At 43.1% G+C, this 27,936-nt stretch overlaps 1 protein-coding gene across 5 annotated transcripts in view; it reads left to right on the top strand.

Annotated features, from left to right (window-relative positions):
• Positions 1-27,936, top strand: part of AGBL1 (AGBL carboxypeptidase 1) — an 805,162-nt gene that overhangs the window by 152,896 nt on the left and 624,330 nt on the right. For all 5 annotated transcript variants that reach the window (XM_059912528.1, XM_059912527.1, XM_059912526.1 and 2 more), the window contains exons 6-7: positions 4,486-4,523; positions 25,643-25,851. In XM_059912528.1, coding sequence (XP_059768511.1) covers positions 4,486-4,523; positions 25,643-25,851 — 247 coding nt within the window. The remainder of the gene's footprint in view (positions 1-4,485; positions 4,524-25,642; positions 25,852-27,936) is intronic.

The following is a 27,936-nucleotide window of genomic DNA, read 5'->3' as shown; positions in this document are numbered from 1 at the left end:
CACAGCTCCCTCCCACTGGTGCAGGTGCCATCCCTATTCTTTTGTCTCTGTTATTTCTTTTTTCTTTTGCCCTACCCAAGTACGGGGGGAGTTTCTTGCCTTTTGGGAGTTCTGACGTTTTCTGCCAGCGTTCAGTGGGTGTTCTGTAGGAGCAGTTCCACTTGTAGATGTATTTCTACTGTACCTGTGGGAAGGAAGTTGATCTCCGCGTCTTACTCTTCCGCCATCTTCTCTCCTCCCTCCTATAGGTTTTGGATCGCTGTGTTTTCATTGTCATTTGTCTCTAGGTATTTTTTAATTTCCTCTTTGATTTCTTCAGTGATCTCTTGGTTATTTAGTAATGTATTGCTTAGCCTCCATGTCTGTGTTTTTACGTTTTTTCCCCTGTAAGTTATTTTTAATCTCATAGCGTTTTGGTCAGAAAAGATGCTTGATATGATTTAAATTTTTTAAAATTTACTGAGGCTTGATTTGTGACCCAAGATATGATCTATCCTGGAGAATTTTCCATGTGCACTTGAGAAGAAAGTGTAATCTGCTGTTTTTGAATGGAATGTCCTATAAATATCAGTTAAGTCTATCTGGTCTATTGTGTCATTTAAAGTTTCTGTTTCCTTATTTATTTTCATTTTGGATGATCTGTCCATTGGTGTAAGTGAGGTGTTAAAGTCCCCCACTATTATTGTGTTACTTTCAATTTCCTCTTTTATAGCTGTTAGCAGTTGCCTTATGTATTGAGGTGTTCCTATGTTGGGTGCATATATATTTATAATTGTTATATCTTCTTCTTGGATTGATCCCTTGATCATTATGTAGTGTCCTTCCTTGTCTCTTGTAACATTCTTTATTGTAAAGTCTCTTTTACCTGATATGAGTATTGCTACTCCAGCTTTCTTTTGATTTCCATTTGCATGGAATATCTTTTTCCATCCCCTCACTTTCAGTCTGTATGTGTCCCTAGATCTGAAGTGGGTCTCTTCTAGACAGCATATATATAGGTCTTGGTTTTGTATCCATTCAACAAGCCTGTGTCTTTTGGTTGGAGCATTTAGTCCATTCACATTTCAGGTGATTATCGTTATGTATGTTCCTATGACCATTTTCTCAATTGTTTTGGGTTTGTTTTTGTAGGTCCTTTTCTTCTCTTGTGTTTCCTACTTAGAAAAGTTCCTTTAGCAGTTGTCGTAGAGCTGTTTTGGTGGTGCTGAATTCTCTTAGCTTTTGCTTGTCTGTAAAGCTTTTGATTTCTCCATTGAATCTGAATGAGATCCTTGCTGTGTTGAGCAATCTTGGTTGTAGGTTCTTCCCTTTCATCACTTTAAGTATATCATACCACTCCCTTCTGGCTTGTAGAGTTTCTGCTGAGAAATCAGCTGTTAATCTTATGAGTTCCCTTGTATGTTATTTGTCGTTTTTCCCTTGCTGCTTTCAATAATTTGTCTTTGTCTTTGTCTTTAATTTTGCCAGTTTGATTACTATGTGTCTCAGCGTGTTTCTCCTTGGGTTTATCCTGTATGGGACTCTCTGCACTTCCTGGACTTGGGTGGCTATTTCCTTTCCCATGTTAGGGATGTTTTCAACTATAATCTCTTCAAGTATTTTCTTGGGTCCTTTCTCTCTCTCTTCTCCTTCTGGGACCCCTATAATGCGAATGTTTTTGCATTGACAGCCAGAGGTCTCTTAGGCTGTCTTCATTTCTTTTCATTCTTTTTTCTTTATTCTGTTCTGCATCAGTGAATTCCACCATTCTGTCTTCCAGGTCACTTATCCTTTCTTCTGCCTCAGTTATTCTGCTATTGATTCCTTCTAGTGTATTTTTCATTTCATTTATTGTATTGTTCATCTCTGTTTGTTTGTTCTTTAATTCTTCCGGATCTTTGTTAAACATTTCTTGCATCTTCTCAACCTTTGCCTCCATTCTTTTTCCAAGGTCCTGGATCATCTTCACTATCATGATTCTGAATTCTTTTTCTAGAAGGTTGCCTATCTCCACTTCATTTAGTTGTTTTTCTGGGGTTTTATCTTGTTCCTTCATCTGATGCATAGCTCTCTGCCTTTTCATCTTGTCTATCTTTCTGTGAATGTGGTTTTTGTTCCACAGACTGAAGGATTGTAGTTCTTCTTGCTTCTCTTCCATCTTTTACTAATGTGACACTTACCATGTATTTTCTGCTATATCATGTCACTGTTTGGATTCATGTTTATTTATTGTGTTATCATACTATTAGCTACCTTCTGAGATCTGGGAGTCACCTTGTATCTTCCTCACAACATCAAAGAGTAACTGAGCCAGATTGACCCTGTCCTCTAAACCAGTTGTTCTCAAAGGTTAATGTGCGTGTGAATTATCTGCTAGAATAAATGTACTGATTCAGCAGGACAGAGATGGGGCTTGAGAGTCTGCATTTCTATTTAGCTCTCAGGAAATATGAAGCTGCAGGTGGGAGACCCATGCTTTGAGTAGCAGGACTCTAAACTTCCCTTTAACCCCTCTCTCTTCCTTCTTCCTCTACGTCACTCTTTTGGCTGGGGACCCTGTCACCTCAGATCTTCCTAACCTGCCTGCAGCCTGTTCCTCCCCACCAGCAGTGTATCACTCATAAAACTGTTATCTAACATAGCCCTACCTCCATGGTGAACTCGCCCAAACAAATGTGCCATGCAAATCAGAAATGCAGAGTTGCCCTAAGACCTGGCCTGTGATCTAAGGACCTGGCTAGGTGTTTTGCTTGGGACATCCCCATTCTTTCTTTTCTTGCTTCTGTGGTTTCATTCTTCTCTGCTAACCTCCTCTGATGAACTCAATATGGCTACTCTGCTTTTCCCCAAAGTACTGATTTTCATTTTGTCCCAACCCAAGCCAGGCCCTCTGCACTGTGGCTCACAGATTTTCCACACTGGCTTGGGCTGCCAGCAACACCTTCAAAGTGCCCTTTCTTAAATCCACTGTTGCCCCACTGTTAGGGAACCGTTGGCCGAAACTGCCCACCTTAGCCAGGCATGATGGTAACCACTTGCATGAGTTGTCTAGCAGCAAGAGACAACTTTGTCTCCTTGGACATTCATTTCCAAGTGTTAGACAAGAAGGGGTCCCCTTCTCAGGCCTTGGAAGAGGTCCTCCTTCCTGCAACAGCACTATGTCATGTTACAAAAGAGGGTAGCTGAGGAAGCTGAAAGTTGATTAGAGGAAATCGTGGTTGGGAAGGAGAAATGATGTAGTCTATCGGTGAAAACTAGCCTTGTGTTCTTTACGACTGCGCTGCAGTTGTTTGGATCTCACAGAGCTGGGGGTCATCCCAGACATGGGTTTGCACCAGTGAGTTTCAGGCCACTGCTTTGCAGGATTCCCTTGTGGGTTATGGGAAGCAGTAAGGTTTCAAGTGCCTACTTTCTGTTTTAGTTTATTTTCATTCATTCCTTTGTTATTATTATTATTTTTTTACTGTCAGCTCTATTGCTCAATAGTAAATAATATATTGCAAAGAGAATTGTCCCTTATCAACTGGGCAGAGATCAGGGCAAAGAAAGTACCGAGAGAGATTCTGGAGAACAATGGATGTGGAGGAAGCAAAGATGGGAAGTGAGATTCCTGGGTTTGAGGCCCCAGTTCTGCTCACATGTCTATGTAATCTTGGAAGGGTGATCTAGCCTCTTTGGCCTGTTCCCCCAGTTCTCTGAAGGGTGCTGGGGACATATCACTGTTTAACAGGCCTTAAGGATAAGTTAGTAGGGCTGTGCATAATACTTCTATTCTTTAATTTAAAAAAGTACACATTCTCTCTCCCACAGTGTCCTCAGTGCCATGAAGTTTTCCTCTGCCCTGTAAGTGGGTCTTTGTGTGACCTTCCCAGGCTCAGGGAGTAGACTGAAGGGTCACTAAGACCTGAACCAAATACATTTTCATTCTGTATGCCTCCCCTCACTGCAAAGGCTGTCAAATTCCTTCATGGAAGAAAACAGTGAATTTGGAAGGAAAATGCAATGTAACCATTTTTTTCCCTAAGGAACCAGCTTCGCTCTCCAATGTGTGAATGTTTTCTAGTGTGTTCCCAGGGCCATGAGTGTTTCAAGAAGTTTGCAGTGCACTGCTGTACTCACTCAACCTCCAAGTCTCACCCCCTCTCAACCCATTCTCCAGAGTCCCCAGGGTTTCCAGGTATAAATCAAGGGACTGTAAGAGTTCTGGCTGGAAGGAGCACAGCGTGAGGAAGTTGGTGGAAGGTGGGAGGCAAGATGGGGAGGGGAAGAGACTTTCAGCAGAGGAAGGGACTCCTGAGACCCATTTGCAAGACAGACACTTCACTCAGCGTGATTTCTACATTTGTGCCCCTTTAATGGTCAGCAGTAGAATCAATGGAATGCCTGCTACCTGGTTAATAATGGGGCAGTTATGTGGCAGCAATGAGCCAGCCAGCTATGGGATCCATGGGCTGACAAAAAGACCATTGAGCATTGACTTTTCCACTTTTCTTTCTCTTTCCCCAGGGCAGCCACTGAAGTTCTGGCAGCATTGCTGAAATCCAGTAAGTGCCTCTTTTGAAACGTGGTTATTTCTTTCCCCTCTGAGTTCAGTGAAAGATGCTCTTCTGTCTCCATGGCTCATTTTCAACCTGGAAGGCAATAGAGCCATTCCTGGATCTTTGGGGTGAGATGGAGGATATTAAGGCTGTTCTAACTCGGGGCTGCAAAGAGAGAGTTAATCTCTCTCTCTGTGGAGGTGCCATTCATAATGCTGCCAAGACAATTGATTCTAACTGGAGTATGTTGTCTACTGCAGACCCGAGGAACTCTCCAGCTCCTTCTAATTGGACCAGCAGCTTTTAAGGACTGTTGGAATAAATTGCAGGTTCCAGTGGGATTGTCCTATGGAAGAAAAGTTTATGACAGTGGGTGGGAAGCATGATTCTTGCCTTTGATTCACAACTCAGCTAGTGACTATGTTCTTGGGCAGATGGGGTGTTGGAATCGCTTGGACAGTGTAGATGCTGATAACAAATTTATATTAAAATATTGGCTCTTTTCTCAGTTACTTGAGTGATTGCAAAAGAATAGCTCTGGGAGTCTGAATAATTTGAGAATTTTTTTTTTTTTTTTGCCTTTAGCTCTGGTCTAATTACATTGGGAGTCAATTTCATATGTGCAATATAGTAGAAGGCACCATGCACTTGGGAGTGAAGAAGTTTCAGCTTAATGTTTTTATGTTTTTCTCCTCCTTACCTCTTCATCTATTTTAATTTGGCACCTTGGAAACCAGCTGCTTCAATTGTGATATTTGTTTCTCTTTAGGGAGCCCGAGGCATGTGGGTAATAGGTGAACTTTAATAAAACTTACAAATAAATAAATAAAAATCAAAACACCTTCTCCCCCCAACCATATATCTCTGTCAACTCTAAGTGCAGAGAAAGAGTCACATCACATAGTGCTTCCCTTTGTAGACTGAAAAAATAATTGAAGCTTGAATTCATTTGCTTTGTTGGAACTTGATACAGTACACAAGTCTATCCACAGCTGCCTGACCTGCAGGGAGAGTGAAGGTTGTTAGAGCAGGTTGGGGGAGTGAAGAGTGAGGGGTTAGGAAGCCCTCGAGATAAGAGGCGGGGAGAAAGTGTTACCTGAGGGTTATGGGGAGAGAACGGTTCATTCTCCATACTGAACTTGACTCAGGTTTGACATCTGGGTTTTCATTATTTACCTGCTCACTCTGTCTGCTCACCTGATTATAACACCAGGTATTTGAGGAAGCAAGGTGAGAAAGTTCTTGGATTGCAGGAAGTAAAGGTACTGAGAAAGGCTGGGTAAGCCAGCCGGCGAGTGCTGTGCCTTAGGAAAGTAGCTTTCTCCTGTATCCTCCCTACCCAGCTTTGGCAGTAGAGGCCTGATGTTTCATGGGGACAGAGCCCTGCTAGTGTTATCAAATGCAGGGGGTGGGGGTCCTGCTGCTTGCTGCTTACAAAATCAATTACATACTCACAAATGTTGGTAGAAAGGAAAGATGCCTTTAATCAGAATGCTGGCGATCTGGGGAGATGGTAGACTCAGCCTCCCCACAAAACCACCTCTGAAGATTCGTCCATGATACTTTATTTTTTTTAAATTTATTTATTTATTTTATTTATTTATTTTTGGCTGCGTTGGGTCTTCCTTGCTGCGTGCGTGCTTTCTCCAGTTGCGGTGAGCGGGGGCTACTCTTCGTTGCGGTGTGTGGGCTTCTCATTGCGGTGGCTTCTCTTGTTGCGGAGCACGGGCTCTAGGCGTGCGGGCTTCAGTAGTTGGGGCACAAGGACTCAGTAGTTGTGGCTTTTGGGCTCTAGAGCGCAGGCTCAGTAGTTGTGGCGCACGGGCTTCATTGCTCCGCGGCATGTGGGAACTTCCCAGACCAGGGCTTGAACCCTTGGCGCCTGCATTGGCAGGAGGATTCTTAACCACTGCGCCACCAGGGAAGCCCTCGTCCATGATACTTTTAAAGGGAAGGAGGGAAGTAATCTCAGTTAGTCATTGAGATAGGGGGTCAGAATCATCACCATCCCTCACTGCGTGAAGGCTTGTAGACTTCCGGTGATCTTTCTCTAAGATGTTACCTTGTTCATGCAGTTTGGTCACACAGTCTGTTGGGGAGATTACTGACGGGGAAGCTAGGGAAGAGATCTGGTCATCTGTTAGTTACTTATTCTTCATTTCTACTTCTTTGATCTATGGAAAGAACCGATGAGTTAGGCAAGGTATTGTGTGATTAAAAGATTTGAAAGGTGTACTTGGGCCGGAGATGGTAGAGAATTGGGGTGCCTGATTTAAAAGTTAGTTAAATGATGCAAACGAACTTATTTACAAAAGAGATATAGAGTCACAGATGTAGAAGACAAACTTATGGTTACCAGCAGCGAAAGGGTTGGGGAGGGATAAATTGGGAGATTGGGATTGACATATACACACTACTATATATAAAATAGATAACTAATAAGGACCTACAGTATAGCACAGGGAACTCTACTCAATAATCTGTAATGACCTATATGGGAAAAGAATCTTAAAAAGTGTGGATATATGTGTATGTATAACTGATTCACTTTGCTGTACACCTGAAACTAACATAACATTGTAAATCAACTATATTCCAATAAAAATACCAAAAAAAAAGTTAGTTACAATCTAGCTTTGCTAAAGTGACGAGAAAGGGGCTTCCGGCTGAGAGCAGTTTCCTGCAAAGAGCTGTTTACACTAGCTGAGAAAGGCTGACTTATTTTTCTATCCATACACACACACCCCTGAAGCTCAGAGTTGAGTGTCCTGATACACCATGTGTAAAAATCTGAATGTAGTCACATGACAGTTATTAACTATTTCTGTGTGAAACATGATGCATGGGCCCAGGAGAAACCAATAGCCAGTGCAAATACTGTCTGATTCAGGCTTAGAGCATTAACTGGGTTTCCAACGCACTAGTTGTGCTTAGCAAATGGAGTGCACTGCACTAGGGGCTCAGTTTTAGAGTTTCTAACTTCTACTCTCCCTCCAGAGCTCAGCTCAGACCTCATTCCCTCTGAAAGCACTTTCCCTGGCTACCAAGACCAGGCTGGATGCCCTTCCTCTATGCTCCCATAGGCTCTCCCAACACAACATTGATTACGCTGCATTGAATTTGCTGTTGCCCATCTCTCCCAGCAGATTGCAAACTTTTGAGGGCAAGGGTCATCTTTGCTGATTGTTGTATTACTTGCATCAGCACAATAAAAAGCCTAAAATACATATTTGTGTACTAAATGTTTAAGTGAATGAATGATTTATAATATTTACATGTATAAAAAAGGCAATACCGCCCCCTACTACACTCTACTACTGAATCCAACGACCCATGCATAGAACCAATGATATTAGTTCTAATCTCTGTTTGACTATACAAATAGACTGTCAGGGAAATGATAGCCTGCCATCCTCCACATATAAAGCAAGTTTTATTGTCCCATTAGAAGGATGTATAAGGTTGTTTGCTAATTCTGCTGAGCTGTCCACATAGACTTTTGTCTGAGTCTCAGGTTCATCCTAACACGAGAGAGTTGGATGAGAACTTCTCTTATGTTCTTTCTACCACTAAATACTCAGCCTTCATGTCTATCAGGGTTTCTCAACCTTAACATCCTTGCATTTTGAACTGGATAATTCTTAGTTGTTGAGGCCTGTCCTGTGCATTTTGGAATGTTTAGCGGCATCCCTGGCCTTTTCTCACCAGGTGCCACTGCCAGTTATAATGACTAAAATTTGTCTCTAGACACTGCTAATTGTCCCCTGGGATGTCAAAATTGCCTCCTTCTGAGAATCACTGATGCATATTTGACCACACATTAGCTGAAGCTCATTCAGGGTCTCAAATGATCCCTCCCAAATACCTTTATTGGTATTTCATAGAAATGCTCTTCTTGCATAATTGATCTTAAATTCCCCAGCACTGGTGTCATTCCTGTGGGTTCACATGAAGTAAGAATACGATGGCAGAAAGTCTTTATGAACATGCAGAAGTTACTTGGGAGGGATCAGGTTCTAGAGATCTAGAGCATCTTAGAACAAGGACAGCAGAAATTTCCATTGCAAGTGCCAACTCCCATGTGTGGGTAGAAGGATTCTGAGATCATATTTGAGCTCAGCAGGCAAGAGGGCTGTTTTTTCTTTTTTAAATTTATTTTTTATTGAAGTATAGTTGATGTACAGTATTATATAAGTCACAGGTACACAATATAGTGATTCACAATTTTTAAAGGTTATATTCCATTTATAGTTATTATGAAATATTGGCTATATTCCCTGTGTTGTACAATACATCTTTGTAGATTATTTTATACCTAAAATTTGTACCTCTTAATCTCATACCCCTATACTGCCCCTCCCCACTTCCCTCTCCCTACTGGTAACCACTAGTTTGTTCTCTATATCTGTGAGTCTGCTTCTTTGTTGTTATATTCACTAGTTTGTTGTATTGTTTTTTTAGATTCCACATATAAGTGATAGCATACAGTATTTGTCTTTCTCTGTCTGACTTATTCATTTAGCATAATACCCCCCAAGTCCATACAAGTTGCTGCAAATGGCAAATTTTCATTCTTTTTTATGGCTGCATAGTATTCCATTGTATATGTATATACCACATCTTCTTTATCCATTCATCTGTTGATGGACACTTAGGTTGCTTCCATATCTTGGCAATCATAAGTAATGCTGCTATGAACATTGGGATGCATGTATCTTTTTGAATTAGTGTTTTGTTTTCTTTTTGGATATACACCAGGAGTGGAATTGCTGAGTCATATGGTAGTTCTATTTTTAGCTTTTTGAGGAACCTCCATACTGTTTTCCACAGTGGCTGCACCAGTTCCCACAAACAATGTAGGAACGTTCAAGAGTGCTGTGTTTAAATAGCAAAGTCTTTCATGGATTTGGGGAGGAGCAGTTGCCATCTTTGTTCTACCAGCCTAACCAAAGTATTATGTGGCATGTAAGGTCTGGGTATGGATAGTACCACTGCACTTAGGCTGGGGTTGCTGTGGGGGAGATGAGTGTCATGGAATTCTCTAGTTGTCTTCAAATGCCTTCATGCATAAGTAAGACTTGACATCGAATGTCTGTCAATTTACATCCCAGATGAGTTTGTGTCCACTGAACCTAAATGCAGGAAGTCAGTTTCTGTCTAAAATTCAAACCCTCACCATCTGGCACTGATATCTGGGAATATTTATGTGAACCTTTATCTCCTGAAAGCAAACTCTTTTTAGCTGGTGATTATTCTGGCCTTGATACTTATCAGTATAAAAGTTGGCCATTTTAGTATATCTCTATAATTGCGTTACAAAAGGAGAACATTCCCCAGTTAAAATAGAGCCAGAAGGACATATCTACTACCTTGGGGGCAGTAAACATGGGTGGGCTTGGTAATCTTAGGTCAACGAGGCCCTATGACGTAGTGGGTGGTGGGAGGCAATCCTCACCAGTAACAGGGAGAGCAGGGCTGAGGGATCTGGGAGCCTTGGAGCTGCCCACCATAACAACAGAAAGAAAAGGAAAGAGGACCGGGTTGCATTAGAACAATTTTGTTATTTTGTCTCAGCCCTTTCTTCCATCAAGCAGCTATTGCATGAGAAGCCAATGTAGGAAAGGTAGATGGCGGACAGAGAGAAACGAACCAAAAGACAGCTCTCATCTCTTTCCTTTTCCGAGGAACAGCATGTAAAATAAGGCCTTGGAAGTCCTAGGCCTCTTTTCCAATAATTTCTGAAATTTAGGATCCTAAAAATTAAAGTCATTGCTCATTCAAGGGTCCTTTTTGTATGTATGTGGGCTAGAATGGTCTAATCCAGATTCCATACTTTTATTGTATCAGTTCCTCTCTCTCTACCTACGCATGTGCAAACACTACATTTTCCTGTATTGAAAGTTTTGCCCTTTTATGCTTTATCCTGCACAAAAACATTTAGCTTTTTATTACCAAAACTTAATAAGACTTTGATGAATAAATAATGCTTCTATTGCAGGCAATTTTTTCTCTAATAAATCAAAATAACACATGGTCCTTTGCCCCTGTCCGTTTTTTTTAAAAAATTTATTTCTTTATTGAAGTATAGTTGATTTAGAATGTGTTAATTTCTGGTGTACAGCAAAGTGACTCAGTTATACACATATATACATTCTTTTTTATATTCCTTTCCATTATGGTTTTTCCCAGGATATTGAATATAGTTCCCTGTGTAATACAGTAGGACCTTATTGTTTATCCATCCTATATGTAATAATCTGTATCTACTAACCCCAAACTCCCAGTCCATCCCTCCCCCAATGCCCCTCCTCCTTGGTAACCACAAGTCTGTTCTCTATATCCGTGAGTCTGTTTTTGTTTCATATTTTATTTTATTTTATTTTTAAACCAAGTTGTGTCTAGTTTATTTATTTATTTTTAAAATTTTTATTGGACTGTCGTTGATTTACAATGTTGTGTTAGTTTCTGCTGTACAGCAAAGTTAATCAGTTATACATATACATATATCCACTTTTTTTTAGATTCTTTTCCCATATAGGTCATTACAGAGTATCGAGTCGAGTTCCCTGTGCTATACAGCATTTGTGTCATATTTTAGATTCCACATATAAGCGACATCATATGGTGTTTGTCTTTCTCTTTCTGACTCATTTCACTTAGTATGATAATCTCTAGGTCCATCCATGTGCCCCTGTCCCTTTTGCTGTCTGCATCCACTCTGCCTTTCTCTCTTTTATCTGTGTCTCTACCTGGACTTCTGTGTCTCTTCTTCCTTTTTTTCCCCTCATCTTCTTCTCCTTTCTCATTGGCCTCTCCACCTCTCCCTCTTTCTTTCTGCTCCCTAACACCCTTTTGTGAGCATTAGGTATAAATGCAGTTTGGAGAAGTGGTGGCCTGGCAGTGGTGCTTGGAATGAGCGTGCCCCGTGGGATTCTGCCTGATCTCTACTGGCTCCAGGGATGAATCTTCACGTAACGCCTTGGTAGTAACCTTGCTGCCCAGCTTTAAAGGTCACATTCTCGCAACAAGGAAAGACCTGAAGCACTTTCTGGTTCAGGCCCTACATCTGAATAAGAGGATGATAGGTCTATTTCAGACCACTCTCCGACTTCAGCATTAGCATTCAGAGAAGTCTGGGAGTTTGCATAAGTTGGGGCAATGGAGAGGGTGCTGGGAATGGGAAAGTGAGTTAATAAAGGGAGGGAGACAGGGAAGAAAGAAGGGAGGGAGAGATGCAAGGGAGCTAGCGGGAAGTTTGGCAGGAAGAGGAGATGCTCTGTGGTCTTCCTCGGTAAGCTCTGCCCGGCTGGCTCACGGGGACAGCACAGCCTGTTGCTAGGGGGGGTATAGGAAGGAGGGGACTTCTGGTTCCCAGAGTCCTGATCATGGAGAGACACCTCAAGCTCTCAGCGGTCCTCTGCTATGGCCTGGCAATCAGCAGCGTAGGGACTGGAGGACTTGGTGGCCAGATAGTTGCTCTACAGCAAAATGTCAGAGAAGGGGCCACGTTTGAAAAGCCCTAACTGTGGCTTTTGTAGGAGTTCCAGGAGCTCTGAGGAGTTCTCAAAATGGCATCAATGTTTTAGGATGGTTGGCAGTGTGATTCCTTTGAACTTCTGACATACACCAGTAGCCGTAGGGTGGCACAGACTTCACAGGGCTCACATGTACAGTCTGTGTTCCCATGGGGCCTGGAATCTGTCCTCCTGACTTCCCAGGCTGCCTGGACAAGCCTGGTGCCCCAGGGTTCTGCCCACGGAGTGTTTCCCCTTCAGTTTCCAGATGGGGGCCATGGAGTCAGACCATTAGAGCTGGAAAAGACCTTCGAGGTTGCTTCATGCAGTGGTGTTCAAACATTTTTTTTTTGAGTAGAGAACTCAGAGCCCTGTCTGTCCATTTCCCAATGATTCTCCCCTAAGGTGGCCTCTGAGACACATTCACAAAAATATAGGGCTCCCTGAGAACCCACAAAACTACTAACCTTTTTAAAAATTGAAATATATTTGACACTTAACATTGTGTAAACGTAACACACTTACATTATAGATTTACATTATAGATTACATTATAGATTTGCTACATCTATATTTCTATATTGCTATTATAGCAATAATTTATACCTCTGTCATGTCACAAAATTATCATTTCTTTTTAGTGGTTGGAATAATTAAGATCTAGTCTCTTAGTGAGTTTGATGACTACAATACAAATTGTTGTCTAGATCCCAGAAAGCTGTTGGTCTTATCCACCCCTCTCCTCATTTTCACACAGGGAAACTGAGGACCAGAGAGAGTGAGTGACCCACCTAGATCTCTGAGACTTGGAAAGTTTCCTGTCCAGCTAACACTGGTTCTTTCTTTTGTCTCAGCACAAATGTCTCTGTCAAGGGTATTGACAACCCCCCATCTCTGCCCAGGGTTAGGTTTCCAGTTAAACCTTTTCACTATATTTATACTAACTATAAATATGCTAACTATAACTAAGAACTAACTATACTGTAATCAATGAGTCCTATATTTTTGCATATGTGTTTGTGTGTATGCATTTTTGTGTACGTATGCACGTATTTTCCCTGCAGGGTCTACCTCCACGGGCACTGGGGTCCCTATCATAGCCCGCACACCTCACATTGAGCTGTACCCAGAGAACCTCTAACACACTAATGTTAACTAAGGAAGGATTCCAGTTTCATGACTTAAGCCTCATACATTTGCTTTCAATATGCCTTAATGAAGAGGCCAGCCCAATTCCTGTACCCAGAAGGAATCAAACTGTGGTGTGATTGTAGACCCGACGTCCTTTCTGCCATCGTAACTTCTGGAGAAGCAAGCCCTATATTTCTGTGATGATCCAGAAATCTGCTTCAAGTAATATTGCTAGAGTTTTGCATTTGTCACACTGGGATGGACTGCTGTGATCGACTTTGTATGAATGCAGACTAGCAAACTACATCTGTCACATGGTGGGATTGAAACGACAACACAGACGTCTACCATTTATCGACTGCTTAGCGTGTCAGCCACTGTATATACCACTGCATGTACGTGCCTAGTAAGGGGGTATCATCATCACCATTTCACAGGTGTAGGAACTGAGGCCTGGAGAGGTTGGGCTACAGAGCTTACCTGCTGTAGACCCTGGGACCTGAGCTCTGTGCGTACCAAGGAGAGACGAACAAGGGTAGGTTTATTTAGCCCAAAGAAGATAAGATCAAAATCGGAAAGGAAGCTAAATAAATACTTTCTAAGTATTAGAAGGATTTTTTTTTTTTTTTTTTTTTTTTGTGGTGGGAGCATCTGTCATTTAGTTTAGAAAAGAGCATCACACGGTCCATCCCATACAAGTATCTGAAGGGGACCCAGTGAGAGGTGCCCCACACCAACATGGCTGTGCGAAGGGCCAGAGTCTCTGCTGTGAGGCTGAGCATCAGGCGAGGCTGATGAATGATGGGGTGAGTGAGAGGAGAAGGGAACAGGGCCGGGAAGGATTACAGCTGCTCGTTCCCTTTCCCTGCTGGCTTTGTCAGGCCCCGCCCCACCCCACCCCACCCCCCCGAGTTGGGGTGGGGGGGCTGATCGTCCCTGGCCACAGACCGCAGCTCATGTACTTCCTCTTCCTGCCATGTGGTGGTGCTGTTCTTTTAGTTATCTTGGCCGCGCTAGCCCAATATTTATTTTCGGTGAGTAATTTGTTTATCAGGAGGTTATTTTAATCTAATTTTAGCCATATTTGCTATTCCACACTATCTGTGCTTCCCAGCGTTAGCAGCTTGCATGTCTTGAAGGAAATTAGCCGAAGACGGTCCCGGAGGCATTCGCGCAGCCATTATTTAAGGGAGATGGGAGGAGGCAGGGTGAACGGAGCCCGAGCCCGGCGCTGGAAAAGTTGCTGGAATTTGTTGCACTCCCAGTGAGGTTAGCGTGACTGAGAGGGATTTACCGAGGGTGGAGAGCATCTCGCATCTCGCGCAGCTTTTTTGAGGGCTGCCTCTGGTAGAGAGCAGAGAATCCTGCAGTTACTTTTCCCCATCTCCCCTGAACCCTTGTGATAACCTGTATCTTCCTCACCTTTGCTGCCAAGGCCAAAGGCACGACTTAAGGAAGATGCCCATCTGCTTTCCCATGGTTCACAAGCATCCCACATCCCATCTGGTAATATGTTTCATGAACTGTTCTCTGCGATCCCTCAAGGAAGAGGGCAGGAAGGTGGGGAGTGGGAAGAGAATTATTGTTTATTAGAGTACCTTCAGCAAATAATGATCATAACTATTAATTACAGAGCGCTGGCACTTGCCAGGCACGTTATATTCCCATTTTACATGCAAGGAAATTGTAGTTAGGGGAGGTTAATGATTTTTTTCCCCAAGATCCCATGAATGGTAAGTGGAGAGCTGAAATTCAAACTCAGTTGTGACTGTCTTCAAAGCAGAAAATCTTCCTATTTCAAGGATGAGTCTCACCTTCCACATGGAGTCAGGAAACCTGGACTTGGCTGATGGGCCTGTGACCTGAAATTAGTTCTTTGTCATTGTACTTGACTTCAGTTTGGCTTTCCAAAAATGGGAGGGCTGTACAAGTTGAGTGGTTTGAGGGTGCTTCAGTAGAAGAAACTTTTTTTTTTCTTTTAAAGAAATCTTCTGAGGAGATGACACATCTAAAGCAGATAAAACGGGAGCAGAAGTGGGAGACCCCAGTGAATCACAGCCTGGCCTTTCCCTTGTCACCTCTTCTTTCCCTGGCTCGTGATTGATGCTGAGAAACTTCCGTGGAAGTTCCTCAGGGCTCGAAAGAATCAAGTTTGAAAACCTCTGAAATAAATATTCTCATGGGACATTTTCAGAGCTCAGTAAATTGTCGGAGATTATAATTTAAAGACGGGCTGATGCATCCTTTAGGAGGTTTGGAACACGTGTTCGTTTTTACTGTGTGGTGGTCCTAAGGAAGAGCTAGTCAAGTTTGACTCAGAGAGAGATGCAAAATTGTTATCTTCATCCTTGAGCCTTAGTCAAGTAACTTTTGAGTCTCTTGGGATTAAGAGGCCTAATTAAACAATAAACTGGACCTAATTAAATGAGAAGGGTCAGCTTCCGGTAGAAATTACAATGGTTGTTAGTATAGGCAAGATGGTGAACTACCTTCCAGAGATGGCCAGGATGTTCCCAGGCACCCACACGGGGTCTAACAGAACTGTGGATGGTGGTGGTGTGTTTTCCTTGCTCGACATAAACTGTTGTCTGCAAAAAACATTGTTGTAATAAGGTTGCAGCCAATCCTGGTTCTCACAACTAAGCAGGCTGCTGTGTTTTAACCAGGTTCTCCTGTTTTCCGGAACTAAAGACCTGGTTCTACCTCTAGGGCTTTCCCTCTGGCCTGATTATCTACCTGCCTGTAGGTTTGGGTCATGATGTTGCTTTGACAACAGTGTGAATGTGTTCAAGGAAGCTCAGGCTCATGTGTGAAGGTAGTGTGTGTTTGCTAAAAGCTCAAACCTCTTACTCTCTAGAAGGTTGATCCCCACACACTTAGGTACTTTGTTTTCATTCTGGGGAATCAGGGGTTAACATCCAGGATTGCTGAGCTCTAAATGTTCTGGATTTCAGAATTTGTGTCACCCTGGCATAATGAATGACTGGCTATGGATTGACAAAGGTAAGGTATCACAAAGATTTAAAGAGATAGACAAAAAGCTAAACATCTCAGAGCTCTGAAAAGTGTACAGTAGCTTCCTTATCCCATTCAGGATTGACTGGACAATTATTTGTTTATGTCAGGATGTAAGTCAGATGCTTCCTACAGACTTCTAATAATAGCAGTTTACAGAGCACTTTTTCATATATTACCTCATTTAATGTTCACCATAGTCCTGCAAGACAGGTAAATATTTAACTCTTCTAGAGCAGCAGTTCTCAACGTGAGTGATTTTGTCCCAAGGGAACATTTAACAAGGTCTGGAGACACTTTTGGTTGCTACATCTGCAGGGGGTTTGGGTGCTCCTGGCATCAGGTGGGTAGAGGGCAGGATGCTGCTAAACATCCTACAATGCACAGGGCAGCTGCCCCCGACCCGACGACATAATATTCGGCCTCAGATGTCAGTAGTGCCAGGCTGGGAAACTGTTCTACAGAGAAAACACTGAGGTTCAGAGAGGTCGGCTGACTTGCCCAAGATTGCATGATGTGTACTTGGCACAATGGGACAGAAATCCATACCTACATTTCACTACCAGAGGGTTTCAAATCTTTTATTTTTATTTTAAAGAAATAAATTTTAGGTATTAAATTTTAAATGAAAACCTTGGCAGAGCCATTGCATGTAAACAGCTGATGGTGGAGCTGCTCTGGTGGCAGCAGGGGTCAGAGACCCCGCGGAGCCTCTTCCTTAGCCCCTCCCCCTAATCCCAGGGACACACAGACTGTCTGGCAACTGCCACGCCCATACAAGGAGACCCAGAGACCATTAGGCCCCTGTTGGCATCCACAGATCTGGATTTCCCTGGGCTGTTACATTTTTCTGAGTAGAGGATGACAGCATCTGAGTGCCCATTTTAGTAAAATGTGTTGGGCAGTGGAGGGGAGTGGGAGGAGTGGGGGCCAAGTAGGAGGCTGCTTCGGGCACATTCCAGGCGGTAGGGAAGGGGACTGAAGGACCACGGGTGAAAGGAGTGGAGTTAAAACGAGGAAGCGCAAGGCTCACGCTTGCTTCGGGACTTTTCAGTGCTGTGCTACTGTATGACATCAGGCCAAAGGGCAGCAGGCCAGGAGCACAGAGGCTAAGCTCTTTACCTTGCTCTGCGCATGCTCAAGGCCTGGAGGCATAATGCAGTGTGAACCAGTTTGCACATGATGTTTGCACCACCGTGCAGATTTGTTTTCCTGTAGTTCACATTGCTTGTCTGTACTCTGGCCAGAAGCAGGCAACGCCACTGACAGACAGGTGTCTCCCTCATCCATTGACAGAGAAAGGCAGGTGGGGAAGTGCTCTGTTTCTCTCCTTCCAGGTATAAATCCTGGCTTTCTTCTTTAAGTGTTGCCTTCTGATGAGTAGACAGTGGAAATGGCAAAATGAAACTAGGAGAAAGGTTATCTACAATGACCCAGAAGGGATTGGGGCTCCTCTCAGGGCTTAGCAGGTGCTTCTTTCCCTACCAAGAATGTAAACTCAAAAGAAAACTCTGGATGGATAGGAAAACTCCTGGGAAATTTTAAGTCCAGGCAAAGATGATCATTCCTAAGGGCTTTCTTGCAGAGATGTCAAAAACAAATAACAAAAAGGAGAGTGAGAAAATCTGACAGACATACCCGCCCCACCCCCCGCCCACCTGATTTTGCACAACCCCGCTGTGATGAATGTCAAAGCGGTGGGGGTCCCGCATTCTGATCTCTGCCCTACTGCTGTCCCCTCACTTTCTTCACCTGGCTTTAGCTTCCAGAGTTTTTGTTATTTGCACTCACCAAATTTGGGCTTTTCTACTTGCTCTGCTCTCCAGATTTCTAGAATTTTCTGTCCCCGGATCTCTGCAGCCTGATTCTTTCCTACATTCTGGTTTCAGTGCTAATGCCCCCTCCTCAAAGAGTTGCCCCAGCCACCCAATCTAAAGTAGCCGCCCCACCAGTCCCTCTAGAATCATTATTTGATTTTCACTGTAGGACTCGTCACTGTCTGACGTTACCTAATTTGTGTGTGTGTGTGTGTGTGTCTGTGTGTGTGTGTGTGTGCACCTATTTGGATCTGAGAGTCTCCCCAGCTCCCCCATGGGAATGCAATCCCCTAAGAGTAGAGACTTTGTGCATCTCATTTACTGCTCTAATATCCCCAGTGCCTACAATACTGCCTGGCACATACTAGCACGTAGTAGTTGTTAAGTGTGTTTGTTGAATGAGTGAATGGTGGTTCCTGGAGTTTAGGGGGTATGAGTATGGTTTTAGCTGATAATTCACTGCATACCTAGCCACAGCAAGATCTGGCTTTCAGGACAAACTGTCTCTGCTTATTCCCATACGCTGAGCAAACCTCTCAAGCAATCATTTCTTGCTGGGAACAAGCTCCTTTTAGAGAATTTTCAAACTAAATATTGAAAAATTAATCCTACTTCCTCAAATCTAGGATGTCATTGACTATAAGATGCTCCAATTTTTATGTGCCATGAAGAGCAAAAATATGCTGCCAGTTGTCATTGAAACACCGTCATTGGTAAGAAGCATCCTAATTCTGGAAATGCTAAAATGTGAAAAAAATATATGCCTTAGAATTGATAAAGTACAAGGTGAGATTGATTCATCATATGGAATGCAGGGAAGCGGCAGGGGGTTCTGGTCTGGAGTATGTCCCCATTTGTTAGTGGTCCCTTCCGCTGTAGCATTGCAGCCTAACACCCTGGACATGGTACTCTCCAAAGACCAGAGGAAGAGCTGGGTGTGTGGAGGAAGAGGCAGATATGGCTTCTGAGGCTTTCTCAAGAGTGGAGAAATGTCTATGGCTTGGGAATGTATCTGTGGGAAGGTATTAGAAGCAGCTGGTGATTAAAAAATAACCCAACCAACAGTAGGCGAGTCTAGATTTAAAACAATGCTATGAAGGATGGTTTCTCACCCTTCTTAGCCACTCTTTCTGAAGCTTGGGGAAAGCATCTTTAATTTTCAAAAGGCAGTCAATGGGAAAACAAGATTTGCTTGAAACCCAAATTTACTTTAGAGCCAAGTTTACTGAAAAGTATCTATTTTACAAAGAGAAAAAAATACCTGCAAGCTAATTCAGTATCATTATTCTTATTTGAGCTAATGATAATGGAGTGTAATTTCCATTACTGCTGACATTAGGATTAGTTATGTTTCGGTACATACATCGCAGCTTGTCCTTTGTGAGGAGCATCGAAGCAGCTGCCGGGGAGGCTGAGAGTGGACCCCTGCTCAGCAGCCCTGAGCCCCCTGGCCTCAGGGGTCCCTGCCGGGCGTCAGGGGGGCTCCTGAATATCTCCTCCAGGGCGCCGAAGCACCATCGGCTGTTAATTTGGCTCTTTAAACCTTCTTGAGTCTCCTATTAAAAATCAACTTGCACCACAATTCGGGGGCCTGGGAGGGAGCAGAGAAGACGGAGGAGGGCGATTGGCCGGAGGGACCGTGCCAGGTTAGATTTGGCTGAAAGCCACGCCCCTCAAGCACCTCAGCTGTTCCGCGGACTTGATCTCCTTCAGCCTTTCGGAAACCCTCCTCAAGAAGCTGGTTCTCCTGGTAACCGTTAAAGGTCTTTATCCGAATGCAAAACAGTGTAATCTGTACAGACCAGCACTGGGGATAATGATGTGGGATGTCAGCTTTGGAGGCAGATGGGGGATTCCATTTGAATTCTCCACGTGTCATTTATAAGCTCTCAGGACTTGAATAAGTTATTTAACTTCTCTCAGCTTCTGTGTCTTCATCTGTAAGAGGAGGCAAATAATGCTTATCTTCAAGCATTTCCATGAGATAAATGAGATGATCATGTAAAATGATTAGCCCAATGCTAAGCACATAGGAAACATTCAGTAAATAAATACTCAGTAATTGTAACTGGTGTTACAGTGGCAAAACAGGCAGCTTATTGTTCATGTAATATGATTTAGAAGTCTTGGTAAAAGCCTGCTTTGTCCAGAAACGTCTTCTAAATTGACTCCCTGAAAAGAGCACTGTTGCAGAGGCCAGTGGATTGTTTGCTGTAGTTAAGGTTACCATTATCTTGGGTGGTAGTAATGTCTCCCAAGGGGGATTTCTAGGGTGGGATATTATACAGTGCGAGGGCTGTGGCTCCAGATGGGTATTTGCATGTGGAGTCCTGATGAAGATCAGGCAGTGTTTGTGATACAATTGCTCAGTTGGGGGATCCAGTGAGGAGAGGGTTTGGAGGCAAACCTTGGGGAGGAATGTATGATAAGCCCAGCTGAGTGGTCTTCTCTTATGAGAAGGGGGGCCACAGTCCTGAAAAGGGCTAGCTGAATTGTCAATAGTTCATATGAATGAATTTTCATGAAGTTCCTGAAACAGAAGGAAATAAATCTGTTTAATAAAACTATTTAATCTTCCTGGGCAAGAATTTCCTGGGATAGTAATGTCCTACTATGCTATGTGGCTGAAGATGATTTCTGTTCTTAAGAATGATGGGAGCCTCGAATCCTTGTATTTATTCTTACTCGTGTATGTGCTTATCAAAAGCAAGGGTGAGTTATTAAACACTTAACCATTATCAATCAAGAGGATCTTACAGCACTACCCAGTCTTCTAAAAAAGCTTTAGTGTAATGGGACCCAACTCGGGTAAAGTTGGTCAGAGAGGGGAACTAAAAAGTTCTGCATTATGGACATTGTCTGTCAGGGCTCCTGGGATAACGTGGGGGAATGGTCCTCAGTATGTATGTTTGGGGTGTCTAAGGACAGATAAGCAGCTATGTAAAATGTGTGGGCATTTGGGGTGAGAAGTCGATTACATTACATGGGGATTGAAGGACTGTGGTTATAAATTTTACTTATTTTGAAACTTTTCCTTGGGCTGTTCTCACTAGTGAAGTGAATCTGAAGTTTGAATGTCATCCTTATGGGGAAGGGCTTATCATTTATTGAGCACATACTTGATGCCAGGTGCTACGCTATGCATTCATACCTTATAATGGACTTGTAAGGGTGATGCTGTAGTTATCTCTCTTTTATCTTGCTTTAATATTTGCAGATGATGGAAATGTAGTCCAGAATGGCTTAGTAACTTAAACAAGGTTACACAGCTGATAAATGACGGAGCCAAAGTGCAGATCAACAACTATGTGATGCTGGTGCTCCTATTCTTGCGTGAGTCTGTCCAAAGGAATCTCTTCACGTTCTGAGCATTTGGCAGTTTGTTGTCCAAAATTACAGAGGGGGAGTTGGAATAGTAAATAGATGATGCTTGTCATGTTGATGATGGCAATTATAATAGGCAACAGGTATTGAGTGCTTATTACATTCCAGGCATCGACCTATCTACTTTAGATATATTATCTCATTTAATTTTCTCAACAGTTCCACAAGGAAGGGATTGTTATCAGGTTTCCTTTGTTTGTTTTTTTAGATAAAGACTTAGTGATGAGAGCTGTGAAGTAACATGCTCAAGGTCACACAGCTAGAAAGCAGTGGAGGTCACAGCCATGTGCAAGGACTCCAGAAAGAAAGCTGACAGCTGAAGGGTCTGCCCAGCAAGGCAGTGAAGGGTACACGAGGATAGTAAAGATGAGTTTGGAGGTCTGCACTAATTTGTATGTCTCATTACTAGAGCTGTGGTTGTGAAAGCGTCCAGCTCATTCCTCTGCTGCAGGTTCCCACTTTTCCTCCACTTTAAGTTATCTCTTTACTCTAAAAGGGGTGATGAAATTCTCAGATATGGGAAACAAAGAGGAGTCATGGAAGTTTCCTCTGGTTTTGCCCAGTAAAAGTGGCAGAGTGTTGGGTTGCTTGCAGGTATTATAATCTGGGTCACCAAGCACTTCTCCACCAACCTGTCGTGGGGCTGGAAATTCCCCATGAGAAATCCAGTCTTTGAGTCTTGAAGGTGTCTGGGCTTTCCTGTTAAAAGACAAACATCTTTATAGAGATGGTCATGCTCTCAAATACCTTCAGGGGCAACGTAGGTAATTCACTTTCGAAAGGGATGGGGTGAGGTGAATTGGTTGCTATGGCAACCCGGGGACTGCTTGTCCTGCCCACAAGCATTTACAACATGGCCTGGCCTATAGACTATGGACTTCCTGTCAAAGGGTAACCTGTCTTTTTTCTTCTTGATTGTCAAAGTTCATTGCAGAGGATGTGGAGAATAAAAACTACAGAAAAGTCTAAGTCTAGTCTAAAAAAATCCAAAGCAAATCGAATCATCAATATTTTCCTCCCTCATAAGTACTATTGATATCTTGGCATATTCCCTTCCTTTTTTAATTCTTTCTTCCTGAATGTAAAAATCTGCTGCATCAGTGGGGTTTGCACTAAAGAAAACATTCGAACCTCTGTGAAGAAATACCTGGGGTAAAAATAAGGAGAATGCGAGATCACATTTTAGACTGAGAATTAGCTACAAATAAGACTTCAGGAAGATAAAATCTGGAAAGGTAGGTAGAAAGAGTAGAACTTAAGAGGATAAATTGGAGGTGAGGACAAGGATGCAGATTTGCCACAGGAAAACTGGCCAGATAAGAACTTCAGCAGGAGGCTGCCAGGGAGGGGCTGGTGGAGACAAGGGGACATGGAGAACGCCTTTGGATGGGGTAGGGGGTGGAGGTGCACTGTTAAATTAAAGGTCCCCAGAAGTCCCCTCTGTCCATTCCACCCCATCCTCCAACCAGTTTAACATAAGCCAATCTGTTTCGGAAATTTAAAAAAAAAATTAAGGAACAGGAACTCTTTTTCCAAGGAAATCTTAGGAAGAAGCCATTTACATAAACAGACTAAAGTACAGCTGGTCTGGGGAGCTTCTCTGGCCTCCAAACCCTGAGCTCACCCAAAGGAATGTATGAAATCCCACATCTTCTCCTTCCTATTTGGCTTCCTATTTGGCTTCCTTCTTCCTTTCCCTGGGAGAAGCACTGTCCTCCCCTCAAATCTTCTCAAACTCCTGCAAGTTGCTGATCCCAGTGACCCTCATTTCATTCTTCGGCTCCTCTCTACATTTGTTCAGCTTGACGGATCTCTTGTCGGGTTTCAGGTGTGTATTGACTTTTGCAAAACTCCCAAGCCGTTCACGGAGAAAGATTGACTGATTTGGGATTGGGGGAGGAGGTGTAGCTATTTTCGATGTTAGTAAACATGACAGCTTGTTGAAGTTTAACAGGAAATCGTGAATAAAATCATTGGGATCTGATAAGGGATTTTTCTCTCAGACAATTACAGACTTTTTTCTCATTATCTCCCTCCCCCTCCCCCAAAAGTGGGAGATGAAAGTCATGAGGATAACACATTATTAGTCTCATACATTTAACATAGATAAAAGACCAAAGTTCTTAACCTCCCGCTGCCCACGCGGCCTCCATGCACTGTTTTTGCCATTCTGTCTTCTTTTCAGCAGGCGATAGTTTCCTTTAATACCTCCTACCTAATCCTCAATTTTCTTTTAAACATCAGATATTGGATAGGCTGGAACCTCATTTAGGCAGTAAAGAAGTCCAGTGCTTTGTGGCCGGGACCAGCTGAGGAGAGAAATATTTTTGATACAAAAGAATAATTAATTAAAGGAGGTAATGAAGGTGATTTAAACCTTCCACAAACACATCATGGAGTGAATAAAGCTCATGGCTCTCAATTTAGGGTCATGGCTGAATGAAATGTTGTAAAAAGTGAAAAAAAAAATAAAACCAACTGCACAAATGGGTCAAAAATCTCAGTGGGGCTCAGTCAAGCCTGACAATTTAGAATTTGACAAACAAGTAGAAGAAAAGGAGAATTCCATTAATATTATGAGAAAACCCTTCTGGAATAAAGCACTGAATGTCCATGTTATTGTTTCACTCATGTGCAGTTACATGGTCTTAGGAAAAAGTCTGACTTGGAGCTGAAATTTTGCTTATCCAATTACACCTCAGGGGATCTCTCTCACATGCTCGGCCAGAAGCATAGATTGTCTTATAAACCAGCATGAACAGTATGGATAATGGAGAAATGCAGTCGTGAGAGGGCAGAGCTGCAAGATGTGGGCGTTTGTTCCGGAGAGTCAGCCCGTTAGAGTTCTTCAGAGTACTTAGTCCACAGGGGTAGAGAGGACCAGGATCCAGAGAGTATCTCCCCATCTACTGGGTAGACCTGAACTGGTACACATCTGTCCTCCAACGCTGTAGGCGGAGGAGCTTAACATGAAAAGTGGTGTATGTGGACTGTTGAGAGAGGTATCTTGGACCATTCTTCCCCCTTTCTTTCTTCATAATGGAAAAATGAAGAAATCATCCACCCATCAGAGGGGTCTCGTGGGAGGTCTCACGCAGGGTCATTCAACTAACAAAGGGTAGTCATGGTGTGGAAGAGGGGAAGGGAACCGTAAGAGCATGCTATTCAGCTCCCTGTCAGATGTAAGGAAGCCCGGTCCTCACATCCCTGCTGGGTGGACTTCCAACCTCTTTCTGGATATTTTTGGTGCCACGTCTCATTACCACATAGAGACCAGCTCCTTGTTGGGTAGCCTTGACTCAGAGGAGTTCCTTTCCTGGACGGAGCCAACCCCTTGATGATCTGGCTTCCATTCTCTTTAGGGAAAACACCCAACGCATCTGTTACACATGACAGCCTTCCTGACATTATGTCTGTCACTCACGGTCCTCTCCTTTCCAACCTAAGCCTTATAGTTGGCTCAACCCAAATGACAATATCCCAAGTCTACTGAGGCTTAAGAAAGAGGAATGGAAATCCGGTGGATTCCCCCCACCTCCTTTCTTCTCTCTCCCCACACACTATTATCCTTTTTCTGAACTATTTGAGAATATTATAGACATTCACAATTGCGAATTTCGTAAAAACAAGAATATTCACTTACATAAACATATAATAGTTTATCAAAATCTAACAATAAACATTTATACAATACTATGGGTTAATCTAAACACTTTATTCATATTTTACCAATTGCGTCACTAACACCTCATGTAGCAAAAGAAAAAGAAATTGTTTTCTGGTCCAGGATCTAAATTATAATTATATATCATACTGACGTGCAATGTCTTTTTAGTCTCTGTTAGCTCAATTCCTGTTGTTTTTTTTTTTTTTTTTTTTTTTGCTTTTCATGAACTTGACATTTTTGAAAAGTATAGATTGGATATTTTGCAGCATGTCCCTCATTTTGGGTTTGCTGATTTTCCTCGTAGTAACATTTAGGTTATGCATTTTGGGGCAGGAAAATCATAGAAGCGATGCTGAAGCGATGCTAAAGTGGTGCTTAAGTGATGCTAAAGTGATGGTGTGTCTTTCTCAGGGTATCTTATCTGCTGATGTTGACTTTGGTCACTTGATTAAGGTGATAATCTGCCAGTTTTCTCCACTGGAAAGTTATTATCATTCCCTTTATGATGAATTAGTATCTTGTGGGAGGTACACTGGGACATCCTCAGGCAGGTATGGCCAGCCTGTGATTGACATTGTCTTTTCCCATTGGTTTCAGAGTCTAACAGCCGCAGGGCAGTGAACAGAGGCTATGTCACCATCTTGCTCAGGCTGCATCAGGACTGGCACAGCCATGACACAACCAATTCCTACGTGCTGATCCGCAGGGCGCTTCTGCTTTGCCTCAGGCATATTGCCAACCTCCGGTCTGGCAGAGAGGCCTTCCTGGCAGCTCAGGGCATGGAGATCCTTTTCAGCACCACACAGGTAATCAGCATGGGGATTATCTCTGCAGTTGGATGACATCTGGATGATTCCTGAAGGCCGTCATTTAGGACTCACCTTCACTAAAGCTGGGGAACCTCAATAAGTTTCTTGCTTCCTGCTCTGGGCAGATGTTCTGGACTCAAATCCTCATTCCTTCCCTCACTCATGTACTGACTGACTCATTTATTCAATACATATTAGTTGGGTACACACTGGGTGGTGCAGTGATTAAGAGTGTTGATTTTAAAGCTAGAGAACCTGGCTTCAGATCCCAGCCCTAGCACCTATAGCTGTGCAACTTTAGAGAAGTCACCCACCTTCTCTGGGACTCAAGTTTCTTCTTCTTAAAAAAAAATGGAAATGATAAAATCTAGGTTTTTGCGTGGCCTGAATAAGTTAACATAGACATGTCTTTGTTAGCAGGGTTCTTGCCATGACTTAACTGCTTTATGAGTGTGAGTGGGTATTGGAATAATAATTAGTTATTGGGACCTAGTGGTGAATATGATAGACGAGACCCCTGATCTTTTGGGGGAAGCATTCCACCAGAGAGTTGGACACTAAGGAAGCAAAGAATTCAATCTGGAAGATGATTTCATATTGCTCTGTGAAATCAACAGAGCAAGGGCACAGGTCTACAGTGACTTTTACATATGCAGGGAGAAGGTCTTCTCTTAGAGAGGTCAAGTCTTCTCTGAGCAGGTGACACCTAAGCTGAGACCTGAATTATTGAAGGAGTCTGTCATGCCAAGTTTAAGAGGAAGAGCATCCCAGGCAAAGGGAGTAGCACCTATAAGGGCTGTCACTTACCTGCATCCCAGTGGAATAAGTGTCTAGGGTTTCCTGGATTTCAACCAAATAATAAATTCCTTAATTTCACTTGATTAGGGCTAATTTAAACACCATCATGCGAGGCTACCTATACGTTCTCCATGGATGATGTGAGTATCTCCCAAATACCCATCATCTGCTCACCAACCCTCTCCTGGGGCCAAGGCAGCCGTGTTTCACACACATCATGTTCCTTGCTGTCTTCGTATTAGTCAGTCTCTGCACTACTTTCATTGGTCTCGTTGCTTCTCTCTGGACACCGTCCAATTTCTCTGTACCTGAGTACATCTGAGGTAATGAAGCGGTCAACGAGAGTGCCATTTTCCAACCACGGCATCTGTAGACTCTAACCATTTTTTAAAAAAAGCTTTCTTCCCCTCTAAACAATAACATACTACTGCACTGCAAACCAATATCTAATTTTCTGTCTGCTATTGCCTCTGGGTTTCTCTCCATCATTACAGCTTTCAGAGCTTCTCAGTCATGAAATAGCTACATTTTCCATTCTATTCCTCTGGATGAGGAAGTGCTTTGAATTTTTCCAAGCTTCACCATACTTTGTAAGCCTGTGACCCCCAAATCTCTAATCTCTCCCAGCCTTCGTGTAACTCCCCCCCCCCTTTAGCTGATGCCTAGAATTCCCCAACTCTGGCTCGTGTGCTTTAGCCAGCTCCTCTCCCCCGTGCCCTCTGCATTATTGACTGTTTCTCTGATCTGCGTTTAAAAAAAAAAAAAAAACAATTAAAAGAGCAATAAAGGGAAAAGATGGTGATCCCAGAGGTCCAGGTCTATGACAAGAAGGGAGTGGAGAAAATACCAAGTGAAGCACAGGCATGAAAGGGGCTGTGAGCCCAGAAGCAGGCTTTTAGACGCAGTTCCTCAGCAGGACAATAAAGACCTCAAACTGCTCAATTAAGCAAATTTACAATGAGCTCCCGGCCTCCAATTACTGTTGGGAATGGAAACAGGATGTGAGCAGAGGCAGAATCTGCACTTGGTGGCCAGGTTTCTCCTGCCTGAAACGCTTCCCAGCACCTGGGCTGAGTGCTCTGAGCACAGATGCCCTTGCAGCTGTGCTGGAGTTAGAGCTGCCCATCCATTCTCTCCCCTCTCCTGCCAGAGAAGATGCGTGAGTCACAGGATGGCCAACTGGGGAACCTTGGATCTAGGGATGTCATTTCAGTAGCTATTGCAAATTATGCTGCTTCTACTGCGGCTGCTGCAGCTGATGGAGACGACAATGAAAATGAAGGA

The sequence above is a fragment of the Balaenoptera ricei genome, chromosome 2, assembly GCF_028023285.1.
Source record: "Balaenoptera ricei isolate mBalRic1 chromosome 2, mBalRic1.hap2, whole genome shotgun sequence".
NCBI lineage: Eukaryota > Metazoa > Chordata > Mammalia > Artiodactyla > Balaenopteridae > Balaenoptera > Balaenoptera ricei.
Note: the sequence above shows the minus strand (reverse complement) of the source record. Positions and strands in the feature narration are given on the sequence as shown.